The sequence below is a fragment of the Copadichromis virginalis genome, linkage group LG7, assembly GCF_057382275.1.
Source record: "Copadichromis virginalis isolate Kocher_CV1m ecotype Utaka linkage group LG7, C_Virginalis_male_GT1.1, whole genome shotgun sequence".
In the NCBI taxonomy this organism is placed as follows: Eukaryota; Metazoa; Chordata; class Actinopteri; order Cichliformes; family Cichlidae; genus Copadichromis; species Copadichromis virginalis.
The window spans coordinates 48857531-48871168 of NC_140624.1; the positions used below are offsets into that span (position 1 = coordinate 48857531).

The window sequence follows — 13638 nt, forward strand, 5'->3', positions numbered from 1 at the left end:
AATGCCGGAGAGATTGTCGAACGGAAGAACCATAGAAGTTCCGTAGTGTGAAGGTATTTCGGCTATTTCAAGTCTGACAAAAAACAGAGTAGCGTGCACTGTAAATTGTGCCGAAAGCAAGTCTGGAAATACAATAAACTGGTGCATGCGTCACACTGTGCGCCACGTTATTGTTTCGGTGAAATGAATTTCTACAATACTGTTACTGTTAATTCTACTCTCTGCAGTGTTTAAATGCTTACATATACACACAGTTACTGTCCGTCCACACATACGACTCAGTTCTGCTTCTATGCCGCAGCTTTGTTTACTTTTTCCCACCGAGGCTTCTAGACTTCTGATTGGCCAACATTTCTGCACGGTTAGGAATCTAGCGCCACCTGCTGCTTTGGCATGTTCATAGCAGCGTTTTCCTTCATTTCTGCCTTTATGTGTGGACGGGATTATTTTTTAAAACGAAAACGGAAAATCTCCGTTTTCATAAATACCCGTGTACGTGTGGACGTAGCCTCAGTCTCTGACTGGAAGCTCTAATTCGTCATTCGGCTTTTGTCAGACTAAAGTAACTGTTAAAACTGTTTGAAAAGCTAAGCTATACAACAAGGAGAGATTGAGAATTTCCTTTTAGTTCTCAGTTTATTTGATATTGACAAAAGTTAGTCAGTTTTGTCTGTTCTTCTGTAAAACAAACTAAGATTTATTTTTAGAATTAATATTTTGTTTCTAAGTGGAATTGACAATTTAGTCTGTTTCGTTTGTTCTATTTTGAAACTTAAACGCTTTAGCGGCTGCCTTTTGTGTAGTTTGCAATATTTGCCTTTATTTATCTGAAAAAGTCTCATGTTCCTTAAGTACATCTACCCTGTTGAACTTATTATGGGAAATAAATATTTAAATAAAAACAAGCCGCTGATTATTTCACATTTTACTTGTGAGCAACGGCACATTTAAATCTTACAAATATAGTTATTTGGCTGATATCGTGATAGATATCGTTATCGCCTGAAATGGAAAAAAAAACATATCGTGATATGAAAAAATCTCATATCGCCCAGCTCTAGTCCAAGTACTCCACAGCGTGGCTGGCAAGAAAGGGTATAAAAGAAGAAAAACTAATGACATGGCCACCTTGTTCACCTGATCTGAACCCCATTGAGAACCTGTGGTCCATCAACAAATGTGAGATTTACAAGGAGGGAAAACAGTACACCTCTCTGAACAGTGTCTGGGAGGCTGTGGTTGCTGCTGCACGCAATGTTGATGGTGAACAGATCACAACACTGACAGAATCCATGGATGGCAGGCTTTTGAGTGTCCTTGCAAAGAAAGGTGGCTATATTGGTCGCTGATTTGTTTTTGTTTTGTTTTTGAATGTCAGAAATGTATATTTGTGAATGTGGAGATGTTACATTGGTTTCACTGGTAAAAATAAATATATACCCATTTCAATTATTTATTTTTTGTTAAGTTGCCTAATAATTATGCACAGTAATAGTCACCTGCACACACAGATATCCCCCTAAAATAGCTAAAACTAAAAACAAACTAAAAACTACTTCCAAAAACATTCAGCTTTGATATTAATGAGTTTTTTGGGTTCATTGAGAACATGGTTGTTGTTCAATAATAACATTATTCCTCAAAAATACTACTTGCCTAATAATTCTGCACTCCCTGTATGTACGGCTTACCAAGCACTGCTGTCTCTTTAATAAGTCCTCTTTCTTTTTTGTACAGAATAAAACAATAAGAGATGTACGCAAGGCGGTGGGAGAGGGCAAAACACCGTCCGGGGGCATGACCAGCAAACTCCAGGAGCCCCTACCTTCCACAGGCCAAGCCAAACCAGCACGCACTGGAGCCATCAAACCCCAGGCTGTCAAAGTAGAAGAGGGCAAGGCGTAATAATGGACCTTAAAATCCTCATCACCACCAAGCCTGCCAACACAAAGCTCATTGACCACTGTCAGCCTTTTTAAAACCCACCTTACCCCCAAGGCTCCAAGGCCCGGGGCCTGCAGGCAGACAACATAATGAAATGCCCCCTCTTGAACTTTCAGAACTGGACACTGTTATTTCACATCACGTATAGAGATATATAAATATATATAAATATATGCATAAACACAGTCTTTTAAACAGATCTCTTCAAGGTCCTCTTTAATTTATTATTAGTCACTTTTAAGGGGATATTGGTAAGAAGAAAAGACATTTTGTTTTTGTGTGTGCGTTTTCTCTGAAGTGGGGGAAGAGGAAAATGGCCAGCTCACATGGTTCATTTTCCATACTGTTTTGCCAAACTGTAATTACTCCCTGTTTATGGACTGCATCCCTTAAAGACCCGACAGGAACTTCATACAACTGAGAAACAAAGTCTGTTAACTTTTTTTTTTTTTTTTTTTTTTTTTTTTTAAATGCAGTGTGGGGCACTTTTTGTTTTTCTTTGGTATTTTTTTCTGGTAAATAAAGTCACGACCCAGACATCCATACTAATGCTAAAAGACTTATTTCATTAACCCAGGAAAAAAATAAAACGCAATTGTTGGGCATCATGCATGTCAAACATAGCAGAAGTCAAGTGGATCACCTCAGAAATGCGTCTTTTTTGGGCTACTTAACCCAACACATGAACTGCGTAAAAACTGCTTAGATTCTTAGAAACATTTTTTTCTCTTTAAACCGTTCTTTGCTTTTAGATTCTGTTGCTCACTCTGTATGTAAATTGAAAGGAGAAAAAAAAGAGATGGAGGTTTTACCAAAATTATGTTGCTTCCATGGGAAGTTCACTGGCATCGATGGCGTGTGCATGTGATGTGTTGAATGTGTGTAAACTTGCAGGACATCTACCTAGAAGCTAGCAACATTTCACAAAGACTGTACCTGAACTCTGCATTTATTATGCTGACGTGTGCTCTGTGTGCGTGCGGGGGTGTGTGTGTGGATTTGGATTGACCACGCTGAAAACATTTGTGGGTTCATTGTGAAGTTTTGGAGGGCTGAGAGGTGGGCATTCACAGTTGCTGTAAAAGGACTCTCAGACAGCTGATTGAAATGTTTGCTTTCTTATCGCTTTGCTTTGGGCTGTAATGAAATCAAACTGTTAATGAACATGTGATGTAAGCGATTTTTCTTTTTTCCTTCTTTAACATCCATTAGCGTTTGTTTTCTTTTTCTTTAGGGCTCCTGAAAGACTTCCATATTGTTCAGATCCCATTTCAAAATCACTGAGGGGAGTTATTGAAAAAAAATAAAAAAAAAATAAATCTCATCACTATTTGATAATTCAAAATCTGGTTTCTGAGGTGGCACTAGCAATAAATGCAGCCTAACTATAATCACAATCAGGGTCCAATTAATTTTTTTCCTCCGTTAGAAGCTAATTATCACATAACGAGGGGTGTTTGCTTGTTAAACTCAAATCCACCCTTTTTTCTTTTCTTTTTTTTTTTGTGTGCGAGCACAGCAGATCCAGCAGACTACGAAGGACTTTAAAACAAACAAACAAAAAAACAAAAAAAAAGTGTTCTGTTTGAAAATGTGAAGCTGATGGAATCATTTATTTTTGTTTGTCTTCTGTTTTTATAACGGGCGCTCAATTTGAAACTCATGACGCCCCTGCCATAACTGTTACTGCTTACTATAATGCTCCATGACACTACAAATGTTTATCTTTACAACAGTGTTTCACTGCTATATGTGTATACGCATACTTAACTGTACAGTTGAGCCTTGTGAGCAAAGGGAGGCTTAAACTTGCATTTCATTTTAGATATTGTGGCACTATAAAGGATTCGATGTTTAAAAAAAAAAAAAAAAAAAGGTCACTGTGTTCTCAGAACGGACTGCTTTCACCTGTTAGGTTTATCGGGCTTGGAGTGTGGGTTATTTTTTGTTGTTGGTTTTTTTGGCCTCTTACCCCTTTCTTGAAAGGATCTTGGCGCTTCTCATCATTGTACCTGCACCGCAATGTTGCCCATTTTGAGGTTGTTTGTTTTTTGTTTTTTTTTTAACTTTTAAGATGCATATTTCAGTTTTTGTCAGAGGACCAGTGCTTTCTACAGCTGATCCAGCATTCTATTTATCCTCTCTGACCTTTATCCTTTCAGGTATTTGGTCATTACTCTCCCTTGTTAAAGAAAAAGAGCTTATTGAGAGAAAATAAATAAAGCAGTTGTGATTTCTTAAATGCACAGTTGTTTCTGTACTCGCACTCTCGTACCTCAGATTCTTCTGATGGCAGCAATTATCGGGATGAATAGTTTGCAGTTTGTTGAATGTGTGGTGTCCTTGATGGGCACTAAGGTTAACTGTGTACTAAATATGTGAGTTTCAAAGGAAAGTTTCAAAAAAAAAGTTTTTTAAAAGTTTTAGGCTCTGCTAACCATGTTTGTTTTTAACACTGAAGATAGACAAGTTCAGTCTGAGGTGTTTGTGCCACACACCTGAGGACTGCCAGCTCTTAGTTCATCATTGTTTTCATTTTTGTAAGGAGACCCAAGATTGGAAGTCACTCTTAATCAAATCTGGCCCACTGAAAGATGTGAAGGGGAACATGGATTTTGTGCTTCTCCGTTTATTTTTATAGGTTTTACAGCTTTTCCTACTGATAAAGACTTCCATGCCATTCATACTATCCTAAGGAAATGAAGTAATAGATGAACATTAAATTAAGAGAATATGAAAACCTTTTGGCTCAACAGTTTAGAAAAAAAAGAATAAACAAAAACTTTATTTTAGTATTATAGGACAGCCTGGCCAACAAGCTACCATCATTTTTTTCATTAGGACACTTTATTTATTAGAGAAATATTTATTATATATTTATTTCTTACAGTTTAAGCCCTGCGAGTCATGTTGACAGATTTCTTTCTTTGTTACAGCAACATTTCTTTATCATGTAGAAAAAAAATGAGACATACTGTTGAAATTATACTTGTTTTTTCTTATACAATGATATCTTAAGGATTTAATGTGTAGTTAAACTTCTTTGTGCTGACAGAAAAGAGAATTTCATTTGGTCTGGCCCACTTAAGATCAACTTTGACATACCCCATGAAATCCATGCAGGAAATACACTTACCAGACACCAGAAAGGCAAGACTGGGTTGGACTCAACCTTTTTCCCTCAGGTTAAACTTTTTTTTTTGCATGAATTCAACAAGTTGCTGGAAACATTCCCCAGAGATTTTGGTTCCATTTGTTGACTGCACATCAGGATGCGAAACTCCTGTTCCAGCACATCCCAAAGGTCCTCTGATGGACTGAGATTGACTGTGGATTCATTTCAATGTCCAAGAAAGCAGTTTGAGGTAGTCTGAGCTTTGTGACATGGCATGCTGTCCCGAAGAAGCGCAAACTGTGGACATAAAGGGATGGATATAGTAAGCAACAATACATAGGTAGGCTGTGGCATCTAAATAATGGTTTTTGATATATTTTGTATGATCATCAAGCACTCTGATTAGAAATTCTGGTAAACTCCCCAAGGCCCACAAAATAAATGTAAGGGTCACGAAAACTGAGGAGGCACAAAAAGAAAACTGAAAAAGCTCCACGTATTTTTCTGCCTTTTTTTTTCTCCACTCTAAAAAAAACCCCACTCTAACTCTCTTCAGATTTTTTTACACCCACTCTATTATTCGGTCAGCAGTGGACACACAGTGCAGGTTTTTGTGTCTTGGGAGCAACGCCTTTGCTGCTTTATTTCTTTTGTGCTGTACATTGTTTAACTGTAATCACAAAGTTACCTTTAGTAAACGTCCACATGTATTAATAACTTCCGTAGTAACACGACAACAACGCACCTGTGTAGTTCAGGCACGGTGACGTCACTCGGGTCAGAGATTCCGGAGATTTTTGCGGCGTAAAAAAACCCAAAGGAGGCGAGTCTGGACGAAGAAAGTTTCTCCTTCCTTCCTGGGTGCGGAGCGGGAGTTTGCATACCTCACCGCGCGGCTTTCCACGAAGCTTTTGGAGTGTTTCTTATCCAGATAGCTAAGGTAACTTTTCTTTCTTCTTCTTCGCTGTCTGAGGACAGAAAGCTGCACCATCTTCTTCGACGTTTTTCTTCCTGTGCTGCACTCGTGACGATAACGATAAACAGCGAAAAAGTACCGCCTCGCTCTGAATTTATCTGAAAACTTAGATTTAAAAAAAAAAAAAAATTAATTAGTTAATTTTCTTTTTTTTTCAGCATTTTCTACTACAAACAGAATCCAAACAGGGGAAAATGGCTCTTGGCTAAAAGCTGGCTGTTTTTCCTCATTACTGCCTGCTCACACAGACGATAATCGTTAATAGGATTTTTTTTAATATTTAATATTCGTCAGACCCCGTTAGCAGTTCACGGAAAAGTTGCTTAAAAAGAAAAAAAAAATCCATATCGCTCCTTAACAGAACATACGGCAGCCATCTTTGCCGCATAAAGTTAACTCTTCAACTGATTTATGAAAATAAAAAATAGAACATTTATGTTCGAATTATTATATTGTCATTTTTAATTAATAGATGACTGTCGACTGATTTTGATTGCTAAGTTTATTTGCACTCACATATTCAGCTTGCATTTGAAGACAACGCAATGTTATTTATGCTGTTAATATTCAGATGGTCTAGTTGTTTGTTGTATAGTGTGTCTTAACTGATTCAGAATAGATAAAGAAAAGGAATAATTAACACATTTCTGTGCCTGTTCAAAACAAAGGAAAATTCTACATTGTTGTTCATTTGAGCCTTCTACCATAAATAAAGAGCTGGCAAAAAAAGAGAAAAAAAAGCTGCTTGGTAGAGTTTTGTTACTTAACACTATAGAGAAGGTCGTTCTGAGGTGTTTGCTCCACACACCTGAGAACTGCCAGCTCTCGGTTCATCTTTTTTTTTTTATTTTTGTAAGGAGACGCAAGATCGGAAGTCACTCTTAATCAGTGCATTGCAACAATGCTGAAATTGTTGCAATTCAACTCAAGGTGCTTTATATTGCTGGCATATATGGTATCTATATTGGTATGAGCACCTTTATTCTTCACACTCTGAGGCAGGTTTTCTCGTAATTTCTTTAAGTAGTCTCCGGGAATGATTCTCCAAGCCTCTTAAAGAATTACTTCATTCAATAATGTCAAACCAGGCTCCATGAAGGCCAATCCATGACTGATAGTATCAGATTGTGTGTTTTATCTATTCAGGGATCCTTGGGATCATTTTCATGCTGAAAAATTAAGCCATTTTCAATGCATGCTTCCTAAGATGTGACTTTTTTTTCTGTGTTCATAATTCTGTTAATTGCGACAAGCTTTCCAGTACCACTGGCTGAAATGGAGCTCCAAATCATGAAACAGCCTGCACTGTGTTTTAAATGTGGCTTTAGACACCCACAGTCTTACCTTTTTTCTGGCCTCATATGTATTGATGATGATTTGGATTCATCACTCAGTCAGACTTTTTGCCACAGACTTTCAGTCCAGTTCTTGTTTAATTTTAATTCCCCCCTGTTTCCCTTCCTTAAAAATGTCTTCTTGACAGCCACTTTTCCAGTGAGACCATTATATGTGTTTATGTGAATTCAGATCAACAGGAAGCTAGATGTGTTCCTTTGCATCACAGAAGGCCACTCTGCAGCAAATCTGTGTGGAATGAGAACTGTGTCGTCCCCTGGTGGTTTGTTAATAAACACCAGTTTCTCAGATTTCAACCCCAGAAATACAGAAAATGTTAAAAACCTGCCCAGTAAACAAAACAAACAAAAACAGTGTATTCAAAAAGATTAAAACAAATATCAAAAATCAAAAGCAAAACCTCAGCTAACATATCGAACTGTTTACATGTTCACAAAAAAACAAATGACATTAGGCATAACATGCTCTTGGTTGATGCCAATACATTCCTATAGGGTGGTACTATAAGCTGAAACATCTTTGCATAACAGGTCTGCTTCTCTGATCCAGGATGACCGCCAAAAGTGCTGTCAGGCCCGATGAAGGCCTGATGATGATGCAGGAGCTTGATGACCGCCTGAAAGAGCAGATTGACAAACTGGAGCATGTTCGCCTTGGTGCTGTTGAACTGAAGGATAACTTGTCTGGGGTACTTTCATTAAAATGCTTATCTATCATATAAACAATTGTTTAATAAAATTGTATTATAAACAAACCTTTTTTGTTTTGTTTTGTTTTAAATTCAGAGCAACAGTGATCTAAGCCAGTCTATCAGTGACCATTTGGAGTGGCTGAATCACCTGTCTGAGCGAGTTGAGACTCTTCACATGAACACCACTGTTTTTATTCAGGTGGGAACGGGATGGGTTGTCTGAGGGGATGTAATAAAACGTCTGTCTTTTTCTCATAACTCATTTTCCAGCATTATCAGTCAAAAAACTGTCACTTCAGCAATGAAGACAGGACTCCCTTCCACTTTTAAAAAATGATGTCATTAGGGTTCGCTTGGGCACTGGTAGGAAGACCTGAAAGTATACACCAAAAACTCTGATGGCAAAAAGATTTAGGATCAGTTGCAATGATTGTTAGGGTAGCTTACTCATGAATTGGAAAATAACCGTGAAAATTCTTTGTATGTTTTCCAGATGAATCCAAAACCTCGTGCATGGGCAGGAAAACAGAGTTCCAAATATGGGTACCGCTGGGGTCGTCTCCACCAAGCAGATGATGCTCTGTCAGAGTGTGGCTGGTCCCCCATTCGCACACGACGTGGCAGCGATGCGGCCTCTGAAATGTCCTGTAATTGGTGACCGTTTAACCAGCTCCATATGTCAGCTGAGGTTTCAAAATAACATGACAATGCTTCACATTTTGTTATAGCTATAGTTTTCATGCATTTAATACTTTAATGTGGTTTTCTTCTGGTGTGTACTATGTTACTGAACACCCTGTATTGTTAATAAAACCATGGCTTTTGATTTTTATTTTGTAAGATTGTCTCTTCTCAGCTCTGTCTTTTAGCAACTTGAACATTTTTACATAGTCAGTTAAACTATCTAAACATTTTTGATATATTGCAAAGTAGGAAATTTGTTACTTTGTTAAGTTATGTTTCAAAAACTGTAAATAGTGCGATGACTTCACTCTTGTTTCGGCTGCCCTCTTTAAGGGTCAGCTACTTCCATCCCAAACATCCTATATCATTCCACAACCACAACTTGTCTACTTATTATTCATTCATGTATTCTGTCTTCCACTGACTTTAATTCTTAATGGAAATCTTGTTCTCAATGATTCACATGTTTGATTAGGTTTTATTATTATTATTTTGTTATTTTTCGGGCTTTGGGGCCGGAAATAATGGTATACTGGCTTGTGTGGTGACTTCACACAAATCTCGTAACAACAATATCCGATTGTTCAGTCTGACGTCACTAGCCGTGTCTGGGTCTAAACTCTGCTGCAGGTCCATATATCAAACGATCACTATGGCATTACTGAGAGTTGAAAAACTGTCTAAAGTCTTTCATCTTTAATAAAATGATCAGCGTTCTGCTCTACCGGGTGTAACAATTGAGTTTAACATCCAGGCATCCATGAAAACTGAATTTATGACATTTAACGGAGTTAGAAGTTAGCAGGAAGTTAGCTCGCTAGCTTCTATCCAAATACAATATAGCATGTCCTGACTGCGGGGTTTTGGAAACAAATTAAAACGTACAGCTCTGTTATCACTTCCAGCATAAATGAAGACAGAAAACTAAATAGCAGTGACGTTTGTAGGGTTACTGAAGTTTATAATGACTAATGTCTCAGTTCTACTACACAGCAAATGTTGGCACACGACTTGACACATGTAGAATTTATTTCATATTATACTAATGACAAAATATACTGATACAGTGGGATGCAGAAGTTTGGGCAACCTTGTTAATAGACATTATTTTCCTGTATAAATTGTTGGTTGTTACAATAAAAAATGTCAGTTAAATATCATACAGGAGACACACACAGTGATATTTGAGAAGTGAAAAGAAGTTTACTGGATTTACAGAAAGTGTGCAATAATTGTTTAAACAAAATCAAGCAGGTGCATCAATTTGGGCACCACAAAAAAGAAATGAAATGAATATTTAGTGTATATCAATGTGTGTGTCTCCTATATGATATATGGGGTGCCTTTGTCTGGACGTGCTTCCCATCCAGAGCTGCACAGCACAGAGGAAAGTTCCAGCGCTCCTGGAATCCCTCTGTGATGGAGCGCCAGTCTCCAGGTGAAGGCACAGCCATGAAGTCGTCCACTAGACAGTCCCAGATGGACGTCGCTGCCTTGGGGGTGATCTGGCTCACCGTGGACACACCGACTCTGAAACTGAACGCGATGGTCCTGAAGGAGTCCCCGGTGACAAGGAACCTGGACAAAATTGTTCAAAATCAGTATTATGTGTACTGCAGTTACAAAATACATTATTCAAATTCCAAAATACTTTTGTGATGTCAGATTTAAATCACAAAACATGAATCTTACATAAAACCTTTTGTAATTATAAGGATAATTACAAAATGTATATTAGATAATATCTAAAACAGTTGTGTTTTGTTTTAACTTTAACATATCATAATTTGATTGGTAGCAACTTTCACAACTACAGTGAGCCAATCACTCATAATTCCTAAACATGTCAATCAGGTAGGAATGAAGTAAGACATTAATAGAAATAAAGAGTTGTATGTTGACATGTAGCCCTTTCCTTGCTTAAATCATTAATATTTTTCAAAAATTAATCTGTGATAAGACAGCTTATCAAGATAGAACCATGTAACTAGAGATGAACCAAACTGTTCACAGTTTTATCTAACTCTGTTTTAATAAAGGCTGTGACCCCTGCTATAGAGTCTGACAGCTGCAGGGATTATATACAAATATTCAACTATCCCAGAATTAAACCAGGTCTAAATAAAAAGGAGTGAGTATCACTACAAAGGTTAACTCAGTGGTCCTAATGCTACAGTTTGATATCAGCAAACACCGAGCGCATACATTGATAGGACACCACAGCCATGCTATCATGCAAACACTGATAACAGCATAAATCGAATTAAATCGGGACTTGATGAGAGCTTCTGAGTATCACTAGAAATATTATAAAGAGTCGTCTCTGTACCACAGTTTGCTTTCAGTAAACACCGACAGCATTCACTGTTAGCATAGCACATCCATGTTAGCAGTGTATAACTGGATGGATTAGCATATTAGCACAGATATCAATAAAGGACTACCGTATTAAATAGTTTTACTAACCTCAGGCAGACGGACAGGCGCTCTGCAGGTGGGATTGAGCGTCTGTAGTTGGTGTCTAGGCGGGCAATGCTGGGACCGACGAGGGAAAGCAGGTCCTCAAACTGGCCGACGGTGATAGCGCTGGAATCGGCCGTCATCCAGGCGCAGCTCCTGGAACAAGTGGTGAAACTCACCAAACTGCTCATGCCTCTGGAGGACCTGATGGACCCAGGTACGGCGAGGACGTCTTTTACGCTGCTGCTCTGCTCTCCACAGTACATAGAGAAGGGAGACTCTCTCTTCAAGCGCTAGCTCGATAGCTGCCATCTTGCAAAGATACCGGTCTGGCACAACTCCCTCCCACATTCCTCCCACATTTCCGGTTCACGCGCGTCAAAATATCATCTTTTGACGCGCGATGGATTTTTCTTGGACACGTGTTGAGACGCGAATGTACACGCGTCAAATTAGGGGCGTTTGGGGCGTTTTATTCGCGTCCATCGCGTTCGGTGTGAACACACCGTAAGGTTTTAAAAACTGAGCTTAAATAAATGATTAGTGGTAATAAAAGCCGAGGGAGGTCAACAGTGATCACTGACTGTTTTAGGAGCTTTTTGAGATTAAATAGAAGAAAATACATAACATTAAACATGTTAACAACACAAAAGCCATATTAAATGCAGACTACTTTAGACCCGGAAGTAGGATTCGTCCCGTCATCACTGAACAACCGGATAGGGGCACTTGGGTTTGTGTCCGAGACACAGTCTGGTTTTATGACAAACAGACACATCTCCAATAATATTAGACTCGTCTTGGATATTCTGGACTACTCAGCATTAATATCTGATGACTCATTTATCCTTCTCCTGGACTTCTATAAAGCCTTTGACTCAATTGAGCATGAATTGATATTTCTTACACTTCAGAAATTTGGTTTTGGTGATATCTTCTGCAGAGCTATCAAAACTCTGTATTCCAATGCTAATAGTTCTATTAGAATGAAAAATGGCACCACTTCTCGTTTTAGTCTTAATCGAGGTGTACGCCAAGGTTGCCCGATTAGCCCTTATCTTTTTTTACTTTGCACCCAAATTCTTGCCTCTCATATTTCGAATAGCCCTGTGAAGGGTATAAACATAGCAGACAGAGAGATTGTCATCAGTCAATTGGCAGATGATACCACAATTTTTCTTAAAAATGCCAGCCAAGTGCCAATTGCTTTACGTGTAATAGAGGATTTCTCAAAAGGGTCTGGATTGGTCCTAAACTTAAATAAATGTCAGTTATTACCTGTCAAAGAGTGTAATGTTCAGAGTATTTGTAATATAACAGTTAAAAATGAAGCAACATATTTAGGTCTGATTATCTGCAAAGATACAAAAGACAGAATTTTACTAAATTTTCCCCCAATTATTAAAAAATCTCAAACCAAATTAAATCAATGGTTGCAGAGAGATTTAAGTATAAGAGGAAGGGTATTGCTCTCAAAAGCAGAAGGTCTGTCTCGACTGACTTATGCAGCAATTTCTCTGCATGTGGACGGCAAAACTTGTAAGGATATTGACCGAATGCTCTTCAACTTCCTTTGGAAAAACCGGACACATTACAATCTGAAAAAGTGTATTGATGAATGACTATGAACACGGTGGTCTCAATGTTTTGGATTTTACTACTCTAAACAATACATTTAAGATTAATTGGGCTAAACATTTTCTTAAAAATCCGGTATCCATTTGGAATTTTATTCCTCACTACATTTTCTCTAAGTTTGGTGGTCTAAGTTTTATCTTAGGTTGTGATTATAATAGAGATAAGCTTCCAGAAAAGCTCTCGATGTTTCACAAACAAGTTCTATTAGCTTGGTCCCTTATATATAAACACAACTTTACACCCCATACGTATTCAATTTGGAATAATAGGAACATAGTGTATAAAAATAAATTATTATTTTTTTCTAGGTGGGTTGACAAACGGATTGTTTTAGTGAATCAGCTGTTTAATCCTAATGGGCAGCTTATGTCCTACTCAGAATTTTTAAACACCTATAAATTTCCAGCCACACCCAAAGAATATGCCATATTATTTGATGCAATACCTACGGGTATTATAATGCTTTTTAAAGGTATTCAACCTTGCATATCATCTGTTTCTCTCCCCAACCCTTTAGATTCACACATAGGAAGAATCTGTCTAACAAACCACAGTAAAAGTAATAAGAATATTCGTGCTTTGTTCCAGACAGAATCTCTAACTATCCCACATGTGGTCTCTTATTGGAATTCCTTTGTCAGTGACATTAACTGGAAAAGAGTATGGACAATTCCTAACAAGTATCTGGTAACGAATAAAGTGAAGGAAGTCTCATTTAAAATATTGCATAAATTTTATCCTGCTAATCATTACATGACGAAGTTCAAAAGGGAC

At 37.9% G+C, this 13638-nt stretch overlaps 3 protein-coding genes across 8 annotated transcripts in view; 2 read left to right on the forward strand and 1 right to left on the reverse strand.

The window, feature by feature from the left end:
- prrc2b (proline-rich coiled-coil 2B) overlaps positions 1-4186 on the forward strand; it is a 29435-nt gene extending 25249 nt beyond the window's left edge. For all 5 annotated transcript variants that reach the window (XM_085463855.1, XM_085463859.1, XM_085463858.1 and 2 more), the window contains exon 31: positions 1738-4186. In XM_085463855.1, coding sequence (XP_085319981.1) covers positions 1738-1905 — 168 coding nt within the window. In that variant the 3' untranslated portion in view covers positions 1906-4186. The remainder of the gene's footprint in view (positions 1-1737) is intronic.
- Positions 4187-5847: 1661 nt separating this feature from the next.
- LOC146705956 (uncharacterized) lies at positions 5848-8922 on the forward strand. 2 transcript variants are annotated; one of them, XM_085463876.1, is made up of 4 exons: positions 5848-5999; positions 7922-8079; positions 8177-8281; positions 8576-8922. In XM_085463876.1, the coding sequence occupies exons 2-4, from the start codon at positions 7942-7944 to the stop codon at positions 8738-8740; spliced, it is 408 nt and encodes a 135-aa protein (XP_085320002.1). In that variant the 5' UTR covers positions 5848-5999; positions 7922-7941; the 3' UTR covers positions 8741-8922. The 2 variants fall into 2 exon arrangements, with proteins under 2 accessions (XP_085320002.1, XP_085320001.1); XM_085463875.1 differs by having other exon boundaries at positions 5851-5999; positions 7941-8079.
- An 855-nt stretch (positions 8923-9777) lies between these two features.
- Positions 9778-11605, reverse strand: LOC146705957 (uncharacterized). The gene is made up of 2 exons (XM_085463874.1): positions 11233-11605; positions 9778-10344 (listed from the first exon to the last, which is right to left on the reverse strand). The coding sequence occupies exons 1-2, from the start codon at positions 11490-11492 to the stop codon at positions 10074-10076; spliced, it is 531 nt and encodes a 176-aa protein (XP_085320000.1). The 5' UTR covers positions 11493-11605; the 3' UTR covers positions 9778-10073.
- Between the last annotated feature and the right edge of the window lie 2033 nt (positions 11606-13638).